This window comes from Mastigoproctus giganteus, chromosome 6 (genome assembly GCF_048544385.1).
Source record: "Mastigoproctus giganteus isolate SK-2022 chromosome 6, ASM4854438v1, whole genome shotgun sequence".
Taxonomy (NCBI): domain Eukaryota; kingdom Metazoa; phylum Arthropoda; class Arachnida; order Uropygi; family Thelyphonidae; genus Mastigoproctus; species Mastigoproctus giganteus.
In genome coordinates this window covers 172683670-172708626 of record NC_143580.1, presented here as the reverse complement: position 1 = coordinate 172708626, position 24957 = coordinate 172683670, and the positions used below count along the sequence as shown (strand labels likewise).

The 24957-nt window shown below is 36.3% G+C and overlaps 1 protein-coding gene across 2 annotated transcripts in view; it reads right to left on the bottom strand.

Moving 5' to 3' along the window:
* The window catches only part of LOC150084753 (uncharacterized), a 328924-nt gene that overhangs the window by 283270 nt on the left and 20697 nt on the right, over window positions 1-24957 (bottom strand). For both annotated transcript variants that reach the window (XM_090375493.1, XM_090375494.1), the window contains exons 2-3: window positions 19008-19163; window positions 17659-17745 (exon numbers count right to left, since the gene is read on the bottom strand). In XM_090375493.1, the coding sequence (XP_090231619.1) occupies window positions 17659-17745; window positions 19008-19148 (228 nt within the window). In that variant the 5' untranslated portion in view covers window positions 19149-19163. The remainder of the gene's footprint in view (window positions 1-17658; window positions 17746-19007; window positions 19164-24957) is intronic.

Genomic DNA, 24957 nt, shown 5'->3' with positions numbered 1-24957 from the left:
CAGCCCTGGAAAGCTTGTGCAAGGCTCAAGGGGTAGAATTTTTTTCAGCCTGGTCTGTACTTGTTAACAGGAGAGACTGCTTCTGCAGGGATGGGATACACTTAACTAGAAAGGGTGCAAGAATGTTTGCTGATGCTATAGAGGCAGTGTTAGGTGGGTTGGAAAACTGCTAGATTGGGGGGATACAAGGACTAACAGATTAACAGTAGCCACTGGCAGAGGTGAAAATGATTCTTGCATCTATTGGAATGAGCAGCATCTTGGAAAATAAGATGTAGGATATTTCACAGACTGCTGGGAGTCATTGGGGTACAAGTAAACACATGGGTTGTATTAGGGTAGCTAAGAAAAAGAACAGGTTTACACCAATGCTAGGAGTTTTGCATGTACACAATGCATGCACACCAATGCTAAGAGTTTGGTAAATAAATTTGATGAATTTGAGGTATTGCACAAAGCATCAAAGGCGGATATTGTTGGAATATCAGAGACGGGGTGTCACACAGATATAAGTAATGCAGAACTGGAATTTGGGGAGTACAACGTCTGCAGAAAGGATAGACAGGATAGGAAGGGAGAAGAACTGGAATTTGGGGAGTACAATGTCTACAGAAAGGATAGAGAGGGGAGGAGGGGTTATGCTATTAGTTAAGAAACACATAAAATCCAGGCGCCTCCGTAGCCAGGTGGGAAGGAGCAGCAGTGCGTAGCACACGCTTCTTGATTAGACCGGGGTTCGAGCCCGTCACCACCAAATACGGAGGAAGCGGAAAGGTCAGGGAATGACCACTGCATATCCCAGAGCAATATGGCCTTAGTTGCTAATGCTCCTAAAAACCAAATAACAAACAAACAAACAAACATAAAATCCAAGGAAGTGAAGCCAGCTGACATCGCTGGACAGTGCAGTGTCAAGTCAGTTTGGTGTGACATAAGCATTGGGAGATCAAAATTGAGAGTAGTAGTGTGCTATAGGCCTAATGACTCTGATGAGTATAATAAGAAACAGTACAGAGAAATAGAGTGGGCCAGTAAATCAGAGAGTCTTATAATAGGGGATTTTAATTTCCCAGATATTGACTGGAATTTGTTGGTTGGTCACTCACACACTAGCAAGGGTTTTGTGGATTTATTGGATGACTCTTTAAATTCTATACAGTGAGACCAACTGATGATGTTGCCAACAGCAAACTCAAAATGGGAAGCATTCAAAGAGCTTATCTTGGAAGCTACTAGGTTTTACATACAGGAACCACTAGGTGGCAGTGATCACAGTGTGCTGAACTGGGATTTACTCAAAGAGGTATCTACCATCAGGGGTAAAGGGAAGGGTTATTGCTTTCGTAAAGGCGACTACGATGGTCTGAGACAGTATTTAAATTCTATACAGTGAGACCAACTGATAATGTTGCCAATAGCAAACTCAAAATGGGAAGCATTCAAAGAACTTATCTTGGAAGCTACTAGGTTTTACATACCAACTAAGAAATATTGTTCAAGGTTTAGGCTTAAATGGATGTCAGATGAACTAATGAGACATATGCCAGAGAAGAAAAATGCATGGGATACATATAAATTATCATGTGACACAGAAGCCTATCATAGATATAAGTTGATCTGTAACCAAGTTACAAAGGAGGTTAGGCAGGCGAAGGCAGATTATGAGAAATTTTTGGCAAGGGATGCAAACAAAAACAGCAAGGAGTTCTTTACTTATGTAAACTCTAGAAGGAAGGGGATGAATCAGATTGGTCCACTTGATATCGATGGTTCAACTGTTCGTGATCCTGCGCAGGTAGCTAACAAACGAAATCAATATTTTGCATCTACATTCACACACGAGGAGTTATTCAGGAAGGGGAATGCCATAGATGAAGTAAACACTGGCAGTGAGCTAGATGATCTTGTAATAATTGAGAGTAAAGTGGAGGAGGAATTGTTGAAGATAAATACAAGAAAGGCACCTGGGGTGGATGGGATCTATCCAGTTATATTAAAGTAGGCAGCAAAGGAAGTAAACAATCCATTAGCCATAATATGACAGCTTCCTTGGACTCAGGGGAGGTACCCACAGACTGGAGATGTTCAAATGTAACCCCAATTCACAAAGGAGGATCAAAGGCTGACAAAAGTAATTATAGACCTGTGAATTTAACTTCTGTTCCAGGAAAATTAATGGAAGCACTGCAGGATCATCTTGACAAGAATTCAGTTAAGCTCAGACACAGCATGGTTTTGTTAAGGGAAGGTCTTTCCTAACCAATTTGATTGGATACTATGATGTAGTCACAAAAGAATTGGATGCAGGGAATAACTTTGATATATTTGGATCTTAGAAAGGCTTTTGATATTGTTGCACATGGAAGACTGCTGCACAAATTGGAGCAGTGTGGCATTGGTGGCAAATTGTTGCTATGGATAAAGGGATGGTTGAGTGGCAGAAGACAGAGAGTGGTAATTAATGGACACAGCTCATGTGTTCTAATGTTATTAGTGGAGTCCCTCAGGATTCAGTGTTGGGTCCATTGTTGTTTTCTGTATTTATAAATAATATTGATGATGATGGTATATCAAACTTAATATCCAAGTTTGCAGACGATCCAAAGATTGGCAGTGTTGTTACGGACGCTACTGACGCTATGCTACTGCAAGAGGATCTGGAAAGGTTGAGCAGATGGGCTGAGAAGTGGCAAATGAAGTTTAACAATGACAAATGTAAAGTACTACATATGGGAAACAGCAAACCCAGAGCAACGTATCAACTCTGTGGTACTAAACTGACAGTGGTAGAGAATGAAAGGGACCTGGGGGTGGTTGTGCAGGCAGATATGAAGTTCTCTCGAGCAGTGCAGACAGGCTGTAAGAGTAGCTCATGGTGTCTTATCAATGATATACAGGAATTTTTCTAGCAGGGATAGGGAGGTGATTATTCCCTTGTACAAGGCAATGGTCAGTCCGCACATTGAGTACTGTATCCAGGTCTGGAGGCCTCATTTCAAGAAGGATGTAGAGCTGCTGCAACGAGTACAGAGAACGGCAACAAGGTTCATGAACAGAACGAAGGGTTGCTCTTACGAAGAAAGGCTTAAGTTTGCAAATTACAGTGTCTGGAGACTAGGCACTGGCGAGGTGATCTGATAGAGGTGTACAAAGCCTTGAATGGTTTGAGCATGCTCAATGCTGATGGGATTCTTCCTCTTGCTCAGAATAAACACCTGAGAGGGCATTAATTGAAATTGAGGAAAGACAGATGTAGGATAGATATGCGGGAATTTGCCTTTAGCCAGCTGGTAGTTGATTGGTGGAACAGACTTCCATCCCTTGTTGTGGAAGTTGATAGCCTAAATAAATTTAAGGTTCAGCTGGACAGGTATTTCGGAAGAATGGAGGGGTGAAGTGGAAGGGTTTTTTTTTTTTTTTTTTGGCTGATGCTGCAAAGCTTGCTTTCTTGCATCATATGCCTCTACTAATGCTAATGCTAATTTGATTGGATACTGTGATATGGTGACAAAGCAACTGGATGCAAAGAATAATTTTGATATCATATATTTGGATCTAAGAAAGGCCTTTGATACTGTTGCACATTGAAGATGTTGTTGTTATTTGGTTTTTAGGAGCATTAGCAACTAAGGCCATATTCCTCAGGGGATATGCGGTGGTCATGGGCTCGAACCCTGGTCTAATCAAGAAGCGTGTGCTATGCACTGCTGCTCCTGCCTACCTGGCTACGGAGGCACCGTACATGGAAGACAAATTGCTTTTATGGATAAAGGGATGGTTGAGTGGGAGAAGACAGAGAGTGGTAATCAATGGACACTGCTCTTCATGGACTAATGTTATTAGTGGAGTCCCTCAGGGTTCAGTGTTGGGTCCATTGTTGTTTTCTGTATTTATTAATGATATTTACGATGGTATATCAGGCTCAGTGTCCAAGTTTGCTGACGATACGAAGGTTGGCAGGTTGGTTAATGATGGTAATGACAATATGCTACTGCAACAGGATCTAGAAAAGTAGAGGTGATAGACTGAGAGGTGGCTGTTGTTGTTATTTGGCTTTTAGGAGCATTAGCAACTAAGGCCATATTGCTCCGGTGCGGTGGTCATTCCCTGACCTTTCCGCATGCTCCGTATTTGGTGGTGACGGGCTCGAACCCCGGTCTAATCAAGAAGCGTGTGCTACGCACTGCTGCTCCTTCCCACCTGGCTACGGATGCGCCTGCTAAGAGGTGGCAACTGAAGTTTAATACTGAAAAATGTAAACTACTGCATATGTCGTTATTTGGTTTTTAGGAGTATTAGCAACTAAGGCCGTATTGCTCTGGGGATATACGGTGGTCATTTCCTGACCTTTCTGCATCCTCCGAATTGGGTGGTCATGGGCTCAAACCCTGATTTAATCAAGAAGCGTGTGCTATGCACTGCTGCTCCTTCCCACCTGGCTATGGAGATGCCAGTACTGCATATGGGAAGCAGTAACCCCAGAGTAATGTATCAACTGTGTGGTACTACACTGACAGTGGTAGAGAATAAAAAGGACTTGGGAGTAATTGTGCAGGCAAATATGAAGTTTTCTAAGCAGTGCCGATGGTCTGCAAGAGTAGCTCATGGTGTCTTGTCAATGATATACAGTAATTTTTCTAGCAGGGATAAGGAGGTGATTATCCCCTTGTATAAGGCAATGGTCAGGCCGCACCTTGAGTACTGTATACAGGTCTGGAGGCCTCATTTTAAGATGTATGTAGAGCTGCTGGAATGAGTACAGAGAAGGTCAACAAGATTAGTGAATGGAACAAAGGGTTACTCTTATGAAGACAGGCTTAAGTTTTGCAAATTACAGCATCTGGAGACTAGGCACCTGCAAGGTGTCTGATTGAGGTGTATAAAGCCATGAATGGTTTGAGCATGCTCAATGCTGATGGGATTCTTCCTCTTGCTCAGAATAATCGTCTCAGAGGGCATAAATTCAAGTTTAGGAAAGAGTTGTAGGACAGAAGTGCAGAAGTTTGCCTTTAACCAGCAGGTGGGTGATTACTGGAACAAGCTTCCTGCTAACGTTGTAAAAGTTGACAGCTTAAATAGATTCAAGACAGAAGTAGACAAACATTTGGAGGGAGTGGATGGGTGAAATGAGTAGGGTTTTTTTTTTTTTTTTTTGCTGATGCTATATAAGCTTGCTTTCTTGCATCATGTGCCTTTAGTAATGGTAATGCTTTATCCATAACAGCAACTTGCCCTTAATGCCATACTGCTCCAACTTGTACAGTAGTCTTCCATGTTCAACAGTATCAAAAGCTTTCCTAAAATACAAGTTTATGATATCAAATTTATTTTTTCCATCCATTTCCTTTTTGATCATATCATAGTATCCAATTAAATTAGTCAGACAAGACTTCCCCTTAACAAACCCATGCTGTGTCTGAACTATAACTTCAGTCTTGACTAGATAATCCTGCAGAGCTTTAACCAGTGGCTTCATTATTAACAGAAGTTAAACTAACAGGCCTGTAATTACTTGTGTCACTTTTCGATCCCCCTTTGTGAAATGGCAATAGCCCATTCCTAGAGAGATTTTAATTCCGGGATAAAAAGATTTCCTACTAAACTCGTTTCATGTGCCCATCACTCTAAATGTAAAATTTTATTTCCTATTTTAAAACTTTGAAACTATTAAAGCAAGATATCATATACAGTGCTGAATCTGAAACAAGCCCTAACACATTTGTACATTAATATTGTAGCTTGAATGAAAACAGATTTAGCATTATCAGAGGCATATGATACAAGAAAGCAAGCTTATATAGCATCAGCCAAAAAAAAACCTTTCCCATTTTACCCATCCATTCACTCCAAATGGTTGTTTAGTTTTGCCTTGAACTTATTAAAGTTATCGACCTCCACTACAACAGTTGGAAGTTTGTTCCAACTATCAACCACCTGCTGGATAATGGAAAATTTCCCACATCTATTCTATCTCTTTATCATACTCTTTAAAGTGTCAAAAACAGCTTAACAACATGTGGTGAGATTTGCAGACTCTAAAAAAATTAAAAGATGCTAAATTCACTTTCTGTTAATAAAATGACAACACTGTTTTAAATAAAACTGCAAATACACACCATTCATTTTTAACTGATGTTTCATCTACTACTATCATTATAGTAGTAGTTTTGACTTTTTTTGTTTTAATATTTGCTCGAAAAATTGGCAAATATTCCCTCCTCAAATGTTCCGCACACAGTAGATCTCCAGAACTTTATACAGTCGATTCCGGTTAATTGGGACACATCGGGACTAGTGCATTTTGGCCGAATTAAGCAGCTGCCCCAATTACGCGAAGTTTCACGTACAGAGTTAAAAAAACAACGGACCCCCCCCCCTCTCTTTATGACTGATTTTCTGTATGATCAAATCACGTTACATTGGACTCACCATGGTAAAGTACCGTTCACTATACGATATGTAGTTATTGCCAGTCATTGTGATCACATTTGTGAATTGAATTTTAATTCTATTAAACAGCAATTCTAATTGGCTATAAAAGTAAAGATATATTAAGCACAAATTTACACTTTATTACCTTACCAATTAAAAAATTAAATGAAAAAATTATGTGAAAATCGGAATATTTTCCACAGGTTAGCAAAATAAAAATAAATTTATGCTTACATACATAAACATATATTTACGCTTAATTAATACGTACTGTAATATGTACATACTAACTAGTTGATATTTCTGTTCACTAACATTTCTGGGTGGGGGTTAAAATGTAAAACAGTAAAAAAGATAAGCATCAATAACAAAGAACATGGCACACACACAAATTGCAAGTAACACGATACTTGCAAGTGAGAACAGAGTAATAAGTTACAAAGCTTAAAAAATAGGAATGAAGAGAAGGTTCTGAAAATTTGTTTTTTATATGATTGAAGATTTCATGGAAGGGGAAACGAATTTCACCATAACGTGAAAACCCACAGAAATCCAGCTATCAGTATTATCGCAAATTCAAGAAGGTCAAGTTTACTCTCCGTTTATAATAGATTGCACTAACAGAAAAGTCCAATAAACACGGGACTGCTAATTGTTTTTATTGTTGTGACCTCCAGAAATCCGACGGAACCAAGTGGTATGGTCGGAGACAATCGTGGGGTAATCTTGAGTGCTGAAGTCTCCTGCTCAGATTAAATGGATGTTGTCCCAATTAAGTGAAGTAAACCCTGGCTATTTTCTCAATTGGGTCTGTTTTTTAAAATTTGTCCCACATAAACAGCTACCCCGATTAACCAATGGCCCAAATAACTGGAATTCACTGTATATATTTGTTAAAATGTTGTCACACTGAACGATCATCTAATTTTTCCAGAGGAATGTTTGCTTTGTGGTACATTAATACTGTAGCTTGAATAAAAACAGATTTAGCATTAGCAGAGGCATATGATATAAGAAAGCAAGCTTATATAGCAGCAACCAAAAAAAAAAAACCTTCCCATTTTACCCATCCATTCACTCCAAATGGTTGTTTAGTTTTCCATTGAACTTAATTAAGTTGTCGACCTCCACTACAACAGATGGAAGTTTGTTCCAACTATCAACCTCCCATTGGCTAAAGGAAAATTTCATGCATCTATTCTATAATTGTCTTTCCTCAATTTAAATTTTATGTCTCCACAGGTAAGTAATCTGAACAAGAGGAAGATTCCCATCAGCATTGAGTTTGCTCAAACCATACAAGTCCTTATACACCTCGATTAGATCACCTTGCTGGTGCCAAGTCTCCAGGGGCTGCAATTTGCAGGACTTAAGTCTTTCTTAGTAACAGCAACCCTTTGTTCTGTTCACCAATCTCATTGCCCTTCTCTGTACTCATGTAAGCAGCTATACAACCTAAAACAAAGCCTCCAGACTGGAATGCAGTACTCAAGGTGTAGTCTGACCACTGCCTTATACAAGGGGATAATCACTTCCTTATCCTCACTAGCAAAATTCCTGTATATCATTGACAAGACACCATGAGCTACACTTGCAGCCTGTCTGCACTGTCAGAAAACTTTATATCTGAATACACAATAATACATAATAATCCCCGGGACCTTTTCATTCACCACTACCCTGAGTGTAGTACTACACAGTTGGTACGTTACTCTGCAGTTACTGCTACCCATATGAAGTACTTTACATTTGTCAATCTTCAACTTCAGTTGCCACTTCTCATCTCACCTTCGTACCGTCTGCAAACTTGGACATAAATTCTGATATACCTTCTTCAATATCACTGACAAATACAGAAAACAACAAGGGGCCCAACACTGAACCCTGGGCAACTCCACTAATAATATTAGTCCACGAATAGCAGTGTCAATTGATTACCACTCTATGTCTTCTCCACTCTACCATTCCTTTATCCATAGCAGCAACTTTCTCTTAATGCCGCCATACTGCTCCAATTTGTACAGTAGTCTTCAGCATGCAATAGTATCAAAAGCTTTCTTAAAATCCAAGTATATGATATCAAAATTATTTTTTGCATCCAGTTCCTTTGTGACCACATCATAATATCCAATCAAATTTGTCAGACAAGACTTTCCCTTAACAAACCTATGCTGTCTCTGAACTATAACTGAAGTCTTGTCTATATGATCCTGCAGTGCTTCTTTAATTAATGACTCCATTATTTTCCCTGGAATGCAAGTTAAACTAAGAGGTCTGTAATTACTCATGTCACCATTTGATCCCCCTTTGCGAAATGGGGACACATTTGCACATCTCGAGTCCATGGGGACCTCCTCTGAGTCCAAGAAAGCCCTCATAATTGGGCCTAAGGGTTTGCTTACTTCCTTTAATATAACTGTATAATTTCCATCCACCCTAGGTGCCTTTCTTATGTTCAACTTCAACAATTTCTCCTCCACTTTGCAATCAGTTATTACAAAATTATTTAGCTCCCTGCTAGAGCTTGATCTGGCCTCAACTTCCCTAGAGACTTCCTCGTGTGTGAATGTAGATGCAAAATACTCATTCAGATTGTAAGCTACCTCAGCAAGATCATCAACAACCGAACCATTGATATGAAGTGGACTGATCTGATTCATCCCCTTCCTTCTAGAGCAGGGGTGGGCAACTTTTTTCGTCAGCGGGCCAAATGAAATTTTCATATCATGACGCGGGCCGGAATAGATTGAACGATTTAACAAAAAAATCAGAACCTAAAAAATGTTATATTACTTGAATTACCAAATTATTAATATATTTAAAAAAAAAGTAAATACAATATTTAAATAGGAATCGATTATAGATAGGTACAGATAAGAACTACAATTTGGAATAAACATTTTTATTGTTATGATAACAAAGTAAATGCAGAAAACAAAAACTTTAATGTGAGGGATTACATTTGGAATGTTCCTGATTTATGATTTCATCAAAATTGGGATTCAGTTCACTAGTGGCTATTCGTAGAACTGCTCCTAAATTTTCATCAGTTATTCTTGATCTAATTTTGCTCTTTGTATTTTTCCTTAAAGAAAATGTAGTTTCGCATAGGTATGTCGATCAAAAGAATGCCAAATATTTCTGTGCATTATCCAGAATATTTTTAAACATTTCTGGATTTAACGAGGCATAAAAGTCCGTTATTGTTTTTTGAGCAAATTGATTCTTTAATATTAAATTTGATTGTAAATTTATCAGTTCCAACTGGATACAAGGTGGCGCATCATTGACATTAAAATTAAATGGTAGGCTTACTAAAGATAGATCTTTAGAAATTTTCTGAAAATCATCAAATCTTCTTGTAAAGTCATTAAATAAGCCACTTATTATAGCCTCATATTTCTTAAAATCAGCACATTTCAAGTTCTTTTTTCACTTTTTTGTAAGATTGGAAAGTGAGTTAACTTTATTTTGGAATTGTTGTGAAAATAACTTGAGTTTTCTCGTAAATGATGTGACATTTGTATACATATCAAAAATAAATAGTCCTTTCCATTATAATAATAAATTTAATTCATTTTGATGCGAAAACATATCAACGGAGAAGAAAAAGTCGTTCAGCCATTGTTCATCTTTTAATTCACAAAATTCATTCAGCTTGTCCTTAGCATTTAAGAAGTTTACAATTTCATCTAACAAATCATGAAATCATTTTAACACTTTTGCAAGACTAAGCCATCTTATGTCTGTATGGTAAGGAATATCAGTAAAATCACATTCAATTTCTTTCAAAAATGTTATGAATTGCCGGTGGTTTAAAGCTCTTCCACAAATAAAATTAACTACTTTTGTTACAACCGATATAATATGCTTCAGTTTAAAACTTTTTGCAAAGTGTTTCTTGATGAATTATACAATGTAAGAAAATTATTTCTTTTCCTGGAATACGCTTTATTTCATTGCTTATTCTTTTTAATAATCCAATGTTTTTTCCTGTCAAACTAGGACACCCATCAGTTGGGATGTTGACAATTTTGTCCCACTTTATATTATGTTTTTGCAAAGCTTCTTGAAGAGCTATAAAAAAATCTTCACCAGTCGTTGTGTCTTTCATAGGATATGCAGAAAGTAATTCCTCCGTAAATTCAAATCTATGATTTATACCTCGAATAAAGATTAAAAGTTGACTCGTATCGGTAATGTCACATGACTCATCTAAAACCAGTGCATGGTAAGTACAATCCTCCAATTTTAATTTTAATTGATCACATAAATTACTTGAAATACTATCAATTCGTCTCACAAGAGTTCTTCGTGACAAAGAAATTTTTTCAAACGTCAGTTTTTTATCAGGGCATAATAATTCAGCAATATCTATCAAACATTCCTTCACAAATTCCTCGTCAGAAAATGATTTACATTGTTTTGCAATGTGCAACAATGTAACTAGTTTTGTCAGAGCTCTATCTGTATTTGACAAAATTTTCAAAGTATTTTGTTGCTTACGCAAACCACATTTTAAATTTTCTGCTTCAATTTTCATTTGTTCCGGTGAAAATAGCTTAGATTTTACGAAATTTTTGTTGAAAAATGCCTTTTTAGATTATATTCTTTAAAAACGGAAATAGTTTTGTTACAAACCAAACAAACAACTTTATCGTCTATATTTGCAATTAAATATTTGAATGTCCAATTATCATTGAAAATGCAGCATTCGGCATCAATTTTTCTTTTTTTTTCAATTGGCTCATTTTATGGGCTATAAATTATATTAAATTAAAAATTGTAATAATTAGAAAAGGCATAAACTGACTTATAAAATATCTTGCACCAATATTATTTTTTTCAATAAGAAGTCAAAACTCAAAGGAACTTCGTTCGATCGATGCTACAATAATAATTAGGAAATAATACTCTTTGACGCTGCATAGAATCACCTGGTTAACTGCGCACTGCTTACTGCTGTACACTGCACTGGCCGTGATTCCCGATTGAACCGAATTAAGCCGAACGTTTACGGTTTACAGCGAGCGTAGTCAGGTATGGATTTTCTATATTTATGCATTTACGGAGGGGACCGGCTGTTGCCTACCCCTGTTCTAGAGTTTACATAAATAAAGAAATCTTTGCTGTTTTTTTTTGCATCCTTTGCCAGAGATTTCTCATCATCTGCCTTCACTTGCCTAACCTCCTTTGTGACTTGATTACAGGCTAGCGTATATCCACCATACTCTTCTGTGTCACCGGTTAATTTATATGTATCATTAGTTCATCTGACATCCATTTAGGCCTAAACCTTGAACAATATTTCTTAGTTGGTAGTTGGTATGAAAAGCCTATTAGCTTCCAAGATTAATTCTTTGAATGCTTCCCATTTTGAATTTGCTGTTGGTAACATCACCAGTTGGTCCCACCGTATAGAATTTAATTACTGTCTCAGACCACCTTAGTCACTTTTACGAAAGAAAAAACCCTTCCCTTTACCCCTGATGGTAGTTATCTCTTTGAGTAAATCCCACTTCAGCACACTGTGACCACTGCCACCTAGTGGTTCCTTTATCTGCAGATTATTAATGCATGAAGAATCACTACTGATAATCAGATCAAGAGTATTACTCCCTCTAGTTACCTCCCAAACACGCTGCTGTAAACAACAATCATCCAATAAATCCACAAAAGCCTTGCTAGTGTGTGAGCGACCAACCCACAAATTTCAGTCAATATCTGGGAAATTAAAATCTTATATTATAAGGCACTTTTGATTTACTGGCACACTCTTATTTCTCTGTACAGTTGTTTATTATACTCACTAGAGTCATTAGCATTAGCAAAGGCACATGATGCAAGAAAGCAAGCTTATATAGCATCAGCCAAAAAAAAACACACACACACCCTTCTCATTTCACCCATCCACTCGCTCCAAATGTTTGTCTGGTTCTGCCTTGAATCTATTTAAGCTATCAACTTCTACGACTGATGGAAGTTTGTTCCAGCAATCAATCACCCACTGGCTAAAGGCAAACTTCTGCATATCTATCCAATAACTGTCTTTCCTCAATTTGAATTTATGCCATCTCAAGCAATTGTTCTGAGCAAGAGGAAGAATACCATCAGCATTGAGCATGCTCAAACCATTCAAGGTTTTATACACCTCAATCAGGCCTATAACACACTCCTACTCTCAATTTTTCTTTCCCAGTGCTTAAGTCACACCAAACTAACTCAACATTGCACTGTCCACCAATGTAAACTGGATGCACTTCCTGAGATTTTGTGTGTTTCTTAACTAACAGCATAACCCCTCCTCTCTTCCTATCCTGTCTATCCTTTCTGTACACATTGTATTCCCCAAATTCCAATTCTGCATTCCTTATATCTGTATGACAGCATGTCTGATATTCCAACAATATGTGCCTTTGAAGTCTTGACCAGCACCTCCAATTCATCAAATTTATTTACTAAACTCCTAGCATTGGTATAAATCCAAGTATATGCACCTTCTCTTATTCTTAATTATCCTAACACAACCTAGTCATGTATTTACTTGTTCCATGGCTTGTTCTCCTTCACATGCTTTCTGGCATCCAAAATCTCTACTATTGTTGACTGGTAACTAAGATTAGCTGGTGAAATTTCAATATTTGCTTAAGATAATTAACACTTTTAATACATTTATCCATATTTTCCTTCTTCCAATAAAGTCGAAAACTGAAATGTTTACACCTCAAAATGTTCTCATCATTTATTAAAGCCTTGTCTCTGAATTTTGCTGCTCTCTCAGGAATATCAATTTGAATTTGTCCCACAATGTTAGGATTACCAGAAAAATAAATATTTTCATATTATTTTTACTGAATCAAAATTAAATGAGCAATTGTTAATTTATAATCTTTATTAAACAACGAAATTACATGTGTGGTTATTATTTGGAACACTTACACTCACATGTGGTACATAACATACAGGTTATATGAAAAATTGCAGGAATCAGAATAACTCAGAAAATAAGGTTGTTCATATAAAATGTTTTTAACCACAAACAATAACAGATAATGACAAGAGCAGAAAGCCAAGCACGATAAGTGAACTTACACAGGGACTGCTGTTTCGAGTTTTTCTGCTACCTGTTGATGCCTTCCAGATATATTTACTCTAAGGAAGGCAAAATTAAAAGGATTGGTTGGTTAGTTGCTGTTTTATGGCACATTAGCAACTAAGGCCATAATGCACCAAGCCACAAAACAAAGGGGGGGAGGGAATCAGAAATATCAAAATTAGAAGGGAAGGAGCCAATCAGATTGCTGAATATGTTAATGGTTAGAAACCATTTACCATAAAGAATAATTAATTTATGGTTTATGTCAAATTAAGTACTTACCTTGATAGAAAAGGGAATATTTTAAGGAATTCACATTTCTTAAAGGAATTAATTTTTGCATTAATGTCACATTTATTAAAAACTTTGCATTTATTGCAAAGCATGAAAAACAAGTCTCTAGTCATTAGTATTCCAACTGAACAGGAAAGCATGAGACAAAATAAACATACAACTGGTTAGAGGGAGAAAATGTGATGGACTGTGTTTCATCAGTATCATGATTTATTTTATTCTGAATATCAGGGTATCTTGATACTCAAGTAGCAGAATCACATTTTGACAGATATACTGTTAATTGTAGTATGTATTTGTTGCATTTGTTTCAGAGAAATTAGTATTTATTTTTCCAAAACAGTCTTGAAAACAATCATATTTGTGTTTATACTAAAGTTATACAAAGATTATTTTCTTTTCCTCATAAGCAAGTGAAATGGTCAAAAAAAAAAAAAAAAAAGTAATAAGCATTTAAAAAGCTATAAACATACAAAAATAAAAACAAAAGTTGAAATTCATTTTCTAAGAAACTACACCTATTGAACAATTTTTCCAATTATAGTATGATTAGACTAAATAAATTCAAGGTATGGTTAAAAAATTGTGTAAAGGTATCACAAAGCAAATCAAACATAGCTTATTTCTAGAAATAACACCGTACCATGTGTGGGAGAGGGGAACATGCAGTCCTAATCCTCAGCTACCCCCACAGTTAAAAAGCCAGGATACACTATTTGTAACACATAACTTCAATTCCCTCACATGAAGGGAATTTTATGAAATATTAAGACACTGAAAAGTCAAAATGTAGAACAAGTTATCAAAAATAATTAAAATATAATAATAAAAATAAAACAATTAAAATACTTAAATATAAAATGAACATTATTTCAATGTGAAAAAGTTTAGTTAATTTCTGTACAGTTGTGAAACAGATCACCATTAACATCAATACAATAACTTGCTAAAGTAATTTGTTATAGGCTACATTTCCAGATCAAGAAAGAAACTGAAAATTAACATTTTAGTTCTTTCATAACTTTATCCGAACTAAAATTCTCATTCTGGCCCGACCACAGGATTATATGGTGTTGATCTAAAAAATCTATAACAAATTAGCCTAACAAGTAATCGTACTATATGTAAGGTAATGGACATCTAAAAACTGTACAAAAAATTTTTCCTGTGGAAAAAGTGTCTTTCCTTTTATATTTAAGTTTGTATATTCCATGTAACAAACACACTTGCCTTTTACTCAATATATTAACCCTTCAGACGTAGCTTATATCGGTGAGATACATGATTGGTATTTTATTTTGCAATTCCAAATTGTAAACAAGTATGATCTTGAACCTCCATGCGGCTCTGAGTATCCCTTCCCCTACAATTTCCACAAACAGAATTGTTACAACAGCTCTACTAGTATTAGTTTTTGTTTGATGTTCATCAGAACTCTAATTTTTGTATCTGTCAGATACCATGATGCATTGTGTAATTATTTTTTTGTGTCTATAAATAAGTAGGGATCACACATAACAGAAAAGTTTTATAATTTATCCAAGACTGGCAACATCACAGAAATACAGACTTTTTATAAGAAACAGATGATTCAGATAATGACAATGAAGTATATGATTTTGATGATGAAAGTAATGTTGATGATGAGGACTTTGTCAGAATACGTTCTGACAACTCTGTAACGGAACAAGATGCTTGCAACAGTGAAGAAACTGCCGATAGTAAAGATAAAAATTTATTTTTGGAAAAGGCAAAAAAAAAATAAAAAAGTGGAGAAGATAAAAAGACAACCACAAAATATACTATCCCAATTGTCATTAATGAGAAAAGAAAACAGACATGCAAAAATGGAGCATGATGCATGAAATTGTTTTATTAGTGACGGAATACTGAATCTGGTATTAGCATACAGTAATAAATACATAGAATTAATACAAGGCAATTACACTTGCGAGAGCGAGAGAGAGAGAGAGAGAGAGAGATGCAAAAACAATGGACATTACAAAATTAAGGCATTTTTAGACGTACTTTATTTGGTCAGAATACATAAGATTAACTGCCAAAATTTAGAGGAACTGTGGGCTACAAATGGAGCAGGTGTTCTGATTGACAATGCCTCTGTGAAGGTTCATAATTCAACAACAAACAGACTCGTGGAGACCATCTAAAGCTTGACAAGTTGGCAGCTGTGAGCCAAGATTTTACAACATTTGCCAAAAATTGAAAAGCGTGTTATTCTTTGGGGCAAAATGTTACAATAAATGAAATGCTAGCCAGATTCAGAGGAATTGTGGATTTAGCCAGTATATTCCCTCAAAGCCTAATGAGTACAGCATAAAATTTTTTTGTGTGGTTGATGCTAAAGTTTTATACACATGAAACCTTGAAATTTTATGCAGAGAAACAGCCCGAAGGTCTGTACTGCTTTAGCAAGTTTTGTGAAAAGGCTTGCAGAACCTATCTTTCAAGACCAATTATCACTGCTGATAATTGGATTTCTGATATTAAACTACAAAAAGAGCTGAAGAAACAAAGGCTGTCATACATTGGTAAATTATGAAAAAATAAGCCACATCTTCCACTCGAGTTCATTGTCAAACACACAAGAGAAGTCTAACTTGGTTGGACTCACACTGATTGCACAACAGTGTCACATGTTCCAAGAAAAAGGGAAAATGTTATTCTGATTTCAAGTATGATTCCATAAAGCCAATGACCCAGATTCAGGAAAGCCTGAAATCATCTCATAGTACAATAGCACTAAATCGGGCGTAGATGTTGTTGATAAAATGACTGCTATGTATAACATAGCAAGAAACACAAGACATTGCCTATGGCTATTTTTTATACCATGCTCAATGTAAGTGCATGCGCAATACACAAATTATCCACATAGGAAATTAGCAGGAGGCTCAATGTAGAGAGAGAGTTTCTCGGAAACCTAGTCGCCAGTCTTGTGTCTGAAGAGATAATAAGATCAGATCATAATACTGGAATCCACAAGGTGCTTCATTTGAAATTGCAAGAAATTCATCAAGCTTTGCACAAAAATGATGCATACACCAATGATCCCAAAACATCCACCACAAAAAAAGAGAAAATGCTGTTCGATATGTTACTCTTCAAAAATTAAAAAAAAAAAAAAAAAACTTGTTTTTTTAAGTTTTTCCTGTAAATGTTGTGATGATTTTTTTTCCCTAGAACACACAATAATGATATGTAGTAACTGCTTTCAAAGAATGCAAAACATTAAATGATTTATGAATGTTTTACTATATTTTCTACATTTTGTTTTTGAACTAGAATTTCTTTTTTGTTTTTAATATTATAAAATGATTTTGTTGAAATGTATGCTCAGATTTGAAATGACTTTCATCAACCGGTGAAATACCACCACTTTGCTTATTGGAGGCTTGAAGTGGTGAAATCCATGTTTAGTCTCTAGAGCAAAGTTTCCGGCATCCCCATCGCCCCATACTTCTCCTTCAACTCATGCACGGTACTAAGTACTATAGGTTTTGATGCCTTTCGTGTCTGGGGGTTTCATAAAAAAAAAAAAAAAAAAAAATACTTTTAAGTTTTTTCTTTGTTTTCTAAAAATGTGTATGTTAACAAATTAAGGTTAAAAACATTAACAAAATAGTAAAATATAATTAAGACCTTAAATTCAGTAAGAAACTACTTGAAAAATGTAAAAGCTAATAAAAAAATTGGTGTGTATCTGACATATACATCACAACCCACCACTCTCTTAATGGGACTGTGATCTCCAAAGGGTTAATTGCAGGGTTTGGAATTTAACTTTTAATTTTAGGGGAAAAAAAAGAAAAGCTTACTTTAATAATCATGCTATTCTGCGCAGATTGCTGTTCTTGGTAGTTATGAAGCTGGTTGCCGATAGTCTTTAAATTTTTCTGAGTACCCTAAATAGAAAAGTGGATAATTCCAGTTCAGTATTTTCTTTTTCTCAAATTCTAATAAATCTTAAATAAACTGTAAGTTTATTTAAGATTTAATATAATATCTAATATATATATCTAAAATATCTAATAAATAAACTAAGTTTATTTATTAGAATAATAAACTGTAAGTTTATTATTCTAATAAATCTTAAATAAACATGGAGGCCAATCTTTCAAGTTATATAAGGAGGATGCATGCTAATTTTTAAATTTTAAGGAATAACAAAGGAGCACATCTTGTGCATATGTACATAATGGGGTGAGCAACTGTTGGTGTTTCACCTCTTTGATGCCATTGTTGTTGTTGTTATTTGGTTTTTAGGAGCATTAGCAACTAAGGCCATATTGCTCCGGTGCGGTGGTCATTCCCTGACCTTTCCGCATCCTCCGTATTTGGTGGTGACGGGCTCGAACCCCGGTCTAATCAAGAAGCGTGTGCTACGTGCTGCTGCTCCTTCCCACCTGGCTATGGAGGCAGCAACTTGATGCCATAGCTAGTGGCATTCCAAATCTCAGTATGTACTTTCACCCTTAGAATGTATTCACTGTCATAATCATAACAGTTTTTACAAATAAAAAAAAAAAAAAAAAAAAAAAGAGTACATTCCAAATAAATGAATTTGAAGCACATTTGGTTCTTGTACTTTGTCCTTATGTTCCCCCCCTTTGTTTTTAACCCTCAATCAGATGATGTTCTTCTGTTTTCTCTCTCTCTTCATAACTCACTGTAAACAGGCACTTAGTTACAAAGCCAATGTTTTTAAGAATTTCTCTTTCAGTGAACTCCATTTCTATTTCCAGTATAAATAATTTGCTTATTTATTCAAACAATATTTAGTATGCTATACCAAATGATTACAGGAATGATAACAGTTTGTTTCTAGAGTAATGATCGGTGTCAACCACTATGAGATTACTACAATGTTGGATATTATTTTAAAAAATGTTAACTTATGCATTCCCAAATATTTTCCCACCATGTACCACAAATCAACACATATAAACTAGTTACTTACTGACAACAGTACCAATATAGTTCTAAAAACTAATTTGCTCTCAACTGAGAGCAAATTAGTTTCCATGTGCAAATTCATTTCCATGTGCTTTTTCTCATTCAAAATTTCACTGCAATCCAATTATCATTCCCTATTTAGAAATATCCAAGTTTGCAACTTTAATTATTAACACTACTGTGCTATTAATTACTGTGTATACTTACTTACCAAAATAACTGAAGATAACTGAGTAACTTTGTGAACTACTTCTTCATCTACTGAATGTATAGATTGAGATCTCTGATTGCAGTTGCTGTAAACTTCAGTAGGTGACCATGGCTGATTATCTCCTGATTCTGAAGTATTCATTGCTTCTCCCAGCGTCTAGAAAATAAAGAAACAATTACAATATGACATTGTTGAAATCTGTAATCAATGAAATGTTAATTTCACTAGAAACCAAAATAAACCATATTTTTAGTTAACACGTCATGTTTTATTTGTCTATATGGTAACACTGAACAACATTAATCATAGTGAGTTTATTTTTAACTTACCATAAACTTTTTAATAGAAGTCAACGTGAGTGGCCCTCTTCTCCAATGTAGCCTTTCTCTTGTGGCTATTAATTAGTCCAAACTAGATTTTGAACTGGCTAAGAGTAGGAAACTTTGCTTGTCAAAATGATAGTTGGGCATTCTGGTCTCTTGCCAAAACTATTGGCCACAACTTTTGCCCATCTATTTCCACCTCTATCAAAAATGGATAGTTCTGTTGCCACCATGGCTAAAGATAAAGCCGACCTGCTAGTATCCTGCTTTTCTTCTAACTCGTGCATTTAAGATCTTGGTAAACCACTTCCTACCATCTTCAAGATACTGATTCAATGCCTCCTGTGGTCTTCTGTCAAAAGGATGTCAGAAGAATTGTGAACAGTCTTGATGCCAAGAAAGCACAAGGTCCTGATAGTATTGCTCCACTTGTTCTCAAAACCTGTGGTCCCAAGCCTACGTCTGTTCTAGATTGCCTTTTTACACTTTCTTATTCCACCGGTGTTTTCCTTTCTGTTTGGAAATTTGCATGTATCCACCCAGTTCCTAAAAAGGGTGATTATTATTGTTTGTTTGTTATTTGGTTTTTAGGAGCATTAGCAACTAAGGCCATATTGCTCCGGAAATATGTGGTGGTCATTCCCTGACCTTTCTGCATCTGGTGGTGACGGGCTCTAACCCCGATCTAATCAAGAAGTGTGTGCTACGCACTGCTGCTCCTTCCCACCTGGCTACAGAAGTGCCTCCTAAAAAGAGTGACAAAGCCCTTCCATCCAATTACTATCCCATTACTTCTACTCTTTCCAAAGTAATGGAGAAATCTATTAACTGCCAATGCCTGAACAATCTAGAAACCTTCCATTTGATTAATGAGCACCAGCATGGATTCAACCGGTGTCGATCCACGGGTGATCTACTAGCTTACGTTACCCATTCGCTGGACAAATTCAATGGTTTGGTTTTTGGTTTTTTTTTTTTTAAGGAGCATTAGCAACTAAGGCCATATTGCTCCGGGTCATGCGGTGGTCATTCCCTGACCTTTCCGCATCCTCCGTATTTGGTGGTCACAGGTTCGAACCCCGGTTTAATCAAGAAGCGTGTGCTACGCACTGCTGCTCCTTCCCACCTAAATTCAATGGAAAAGTTTGACGAAACTCAAGCAGTTGCTCTTGACATTTCAAAGGCTGTTATCTGTGTTTTGGCATAAAGGACCACTAAATAAGTTTCCATCTTACGGTTTGCCAATGCCTGAACAATCTAGAAACCTGGAACAATCTAGATTTTTTTTTTGTAACTGGGTGTCCAGTTTTTTCTCTGACTGCTCACTGCAGGTGATCAGGTAATGGTAGATGACTCTCTGTCTTCTAACTATTCCACAAATGCAGGTATTCCTCAAAGTTCAGTTCTTTCTCCCACAATTTTTCTCTTGTATATTAATGATCTTCTTCCATGGAAATCTATATGTTGATGAACTTCTCCCACCAGAAATCTTATCCACAGTTTTGCTGATGACAGCAGATTGCATTCCACCTTCAAGTTTGAGAAAACTTAACCTGCACAAACAGCTTCAACTTCCTGAATATCCACTACCAATTCCCTAGACGCTGATCTCCAGGTAATTCTCCAACAGGGCAAAGATAAGTTAGTTGATTTTAATCCTTCTAAAAGGCCTCCATAGCCGAGTGGTGAGGAGAGGGAGTGCAGTAGCACACGCTCTTTGAGCAGACCGGGGTTCAAACCCCCCGACTGCTAAATACGGCCGATCTGCCAACCTGCACTGGACCAGCGTGGCAGATTATGGTCCATTTCCCTCGGCATGAATTGTTGAGGAGGCTTCCATCCTGCAGTGGATTGATAATGACTGCAGTTTACCTTTTTTTTATCTTTACCTTCTAAAATTCAGTCTTGTCTTATATCTTGTTCTTATGCTTATCTTTGATGACACTCAGATTTCTAGACAACATCATATATCTCTATTAGGGATTACCCTGATTTCTTGGTATAAACATATCACAAATATTGCCAGCCCCCAATCTGTACAAACTGCAAGACTACCTTAGAATGGAATATTGTTCCCACATCAGGGGAGGCATTAAATCCTCTCTCAGGCTTCTAGATGCCACTGAAAGGAGGGCAGTTAGGTTAATTAATGACTCATCTCTAACAAAGCCTCTCCACCTCACAGATGTTCTGTTTTTGCTGCATGTCTTTTCTACTGATCTGAATTGGCGTCTATAATTCCGTTCTCTCTCTCTTCCAAACCAGTCCGTTTGTTTGTTTGTGTGTTATTTTGTTTTTAGGAGCATTAGCAACTAATGTCATATTGCTCTGGGGATATGCGATGGTCATTCCCTGACCTTTCCGCATCCTCCGTATTTGGTGGTCACGGGCTCGAACCCCATTCTAATCAAGAAGTGTGTGCTGCGCACTGCAGCTCCTGCCCACCTGGCTATGGAGGCACCTCAAACCAGTCCGAACACGTGCCACAACCAGTCAGCATTCTCTTGCTATCCAACTTCAAAATCATAGAAGCAACTTTTCAACTTCTGTTTTCTGGAACAACATTTCTTCATACAAATTTCCTGAAAAATTACAGCGTACAGAAATTCAAGTCTAATGTCAATAAGTATCTTCCTTCATCTTCTTAACCTTCAACCCGTGCATGGTAGAAAGTACTTACTACCATGCATGGGTAGTAAGTAAGTAAAGCAAAAATAAGAGTAGGAATGTGTTATAGGACTAATGACTCAAATGAGTACAATGAATATGGAACAGGGAAATAGAGTGGGCTAATAAATCAGAATGCCTTATAATGTGGGATTTTAACTTCCCAGATATTGACTGGAACTTGGTAGTTTGTCACTCACATACTAGTAAGATTTTTGGAGATTTATTGGATGACTGTTTTCTACAGCAGCATGTTCAAGAGGTAACCAGAGAGGGTAATGCTCTTGATCTGGTTACCAGCAGCGATCATTTGTGTATTAAGAATTTGCAGATAAAGGAACCACTAGGTGGCAGTGATCACAGTGTACTGATGTGGGATTTACTTAAAGATATAACTACCATCAGGGGTAAAGGAAAGGAAAGGGGTTTTTGCTTCCATAAAGGTGACTACAGTGGCCTCAGACAGTTTTTAAATTCTGTACAGGGATCAACTGATGAAGTGGGAAGCATTCAAGGATTAATCGTGGAAGCTACTAAAAGTTTCATACCTATTAAGAAATATTTTTCAAGGTTTAGGCCTAAATGGTTGTCAAATGAACTAATGAGACTCGTGGCAGAAAAGGAAAATGCATGGGATGTATAAAAATTATCAGGTGACACAGAAGCCTATGGCAGGTATAAACTAGTCTGTAATCATGTCACAAAGGAGGTTAGGCAAGCGAAGGCAGATTACGAGAAATCTTTGGCAAAGGATGCAAAGAAAAACAGTAAAGAGTTCTTTACTTGTTCTTAAACTCTAGAAGAAAAGGGATGAATCAGATTGGATCACTTAACATAGATGGGTTGACTATTGATGACCCTGCTCAGGTTGCTGACAAAACTGAAACGGTATTTTACATTTAAATTCAAACACTGAAGTATTGAAGATTACAATAAAATAAAAATTAAACTAATTTATAAAGGTATGGAAAAAGTGAGAAAAAACAAAGCTTATATAACTTATTCTGAATCACAAAATATGAAAAAGGAATAAATTTATCAAAAAGGGATTACTTTTTAATAATTTTCTGCTTAAACCTACATTTTCTTAAAAAATGCAAATAATTTTAATTTTTCAATTTTTGTAGTTTATTTTAGGAAAATGAATGAATTTAAGAAAAAAATGAGGGTGTTTTTAGAATTTGTTTCTTTTGTGTAAAAGCGTCCTAGAATCTCTGTTTTCTATACTACTCATTTCTTACATAGAATTTGTATTCAGAAACCTGAAATTTCCACTACGACTGAGAGTCTATGATGACCCTCAACCAACAAGAGTTGCTATCCCACCTCTGAAAATTGAAAACCTCAAAATGTCCCCCACTCCCAGTTATTTGTCCACCAGGATTTCCTTTAACAGTACCCATTTTATAACAGTGTGATCACTACCTACTAGTGGTTCATGCACTATCAAATCTTTGATAATACTTGGATCCTTAGAGGTCCAAGTCAATGATATTTATGCCTTTTGTATTTTCTCTGACATGTTGAAATAAGTAACAGCAGTATAAGTGGCTCAAAATGAGAAAAAAAAAAAAAAAAAAAAAACGAAACTAAAACAAAAAAAAAAACATTATACTGCTAGGTATAATACTTAATCATGAATTCCAATAGATAATAGGTAAGTTAAAGTCACCCATAATATGGAATTCACCCTTGCTTGTCTATTAAAGTGCTTAACATGTTTGCTGCATCTGAATGCATATAAACATTCCATGGTACCAAAATTGCTGTGCTAACTCAGCAGCATAAATACAGCATATTGGATGCAGTACAGCATCCAATATGCTGTACTGCATACAGGTAGCCATTCTTAAGCAGACAACATACAAGTGGTATAAAAGTAAAGAAGAACTGCTTAATTTTGTTAACACATTGTAACTGACTGAACTCTGGGCCTTTTTGTTTTTTTTTTTTTTTTGCATGTGTTGAGGTTAGTTTATGTAGATAGAATAAATTTTCGATAAAATTTTGACTTTTGTTCAATTTACAGCTCAACACTGAAAGCAGTCTGACTGCTTTCAATTCATTAATAAGAATAGCTTTTCCTGTCTCTCCTCAACAAATTTTAATCACCATAGTGAAATTCCTCATCAACAATTTCACAATGAAAAAACTCTTGGTTTGTGCTACAGCATCAGCTTTGGATGACTTTACTGGTAGCATAAATTCACTCAATTCGTCAACCACACCACTGGAATTACTATATAAACAGGTTATTTTTTTACCACCCTTACACATCTATTAAAACTGCATAAGTAGGTTTGACTGACAGATATGTCTCTTCTCATGCATGTATTATTAGCATTAGCATCAGTAGAGGCATATGCTGCAAGAAAGCAAGCTGATATAGCATCAGCCAAAAAAAAAAAAAAAAAAAAAACTTTCCCATTTCACCCATCTATTCACTCCAAATGGTTATCTAGTTCTGCCTTGAACTTATTTAAGTTGTCCAACTCCACTACAACAGATGGAAGCTTGTTCCAACTATCAACCACCCGCTGGCTAAAGGCAAATTTCTGCACATCTATTCTAAAATTGTCTTTCCTCAATTTGAATTTATGTCCCCTCAGAAGTGATCTGAGCAAGAGGAAGAATCCCATCAACATTGAGCCTGCTCAATCCATTCAAGGCTTTATACACTTCAATTAGACCACCTCACAAGTGCCACGTCTCCAGATGCTGCAATTTGCAGAACTTAGGCCTTTCTTGGTAACACCAACCCTTTGTTCCACTCACCAATCTCGTTGCCCTTCTCTGTGCTCGTTCCAGCAGCTCTACATCCTTCCTGAAATAAGGCCTCCAGACCTGTATGCAGTAATCAAGGTGTGGTCTGACCATTGCCTTATACAAGGGGACAATCTGCCTGCACTGCTGAGAAAACTTCATATCTGACTGCACAATTACCCCAGGTTCTTTTCATT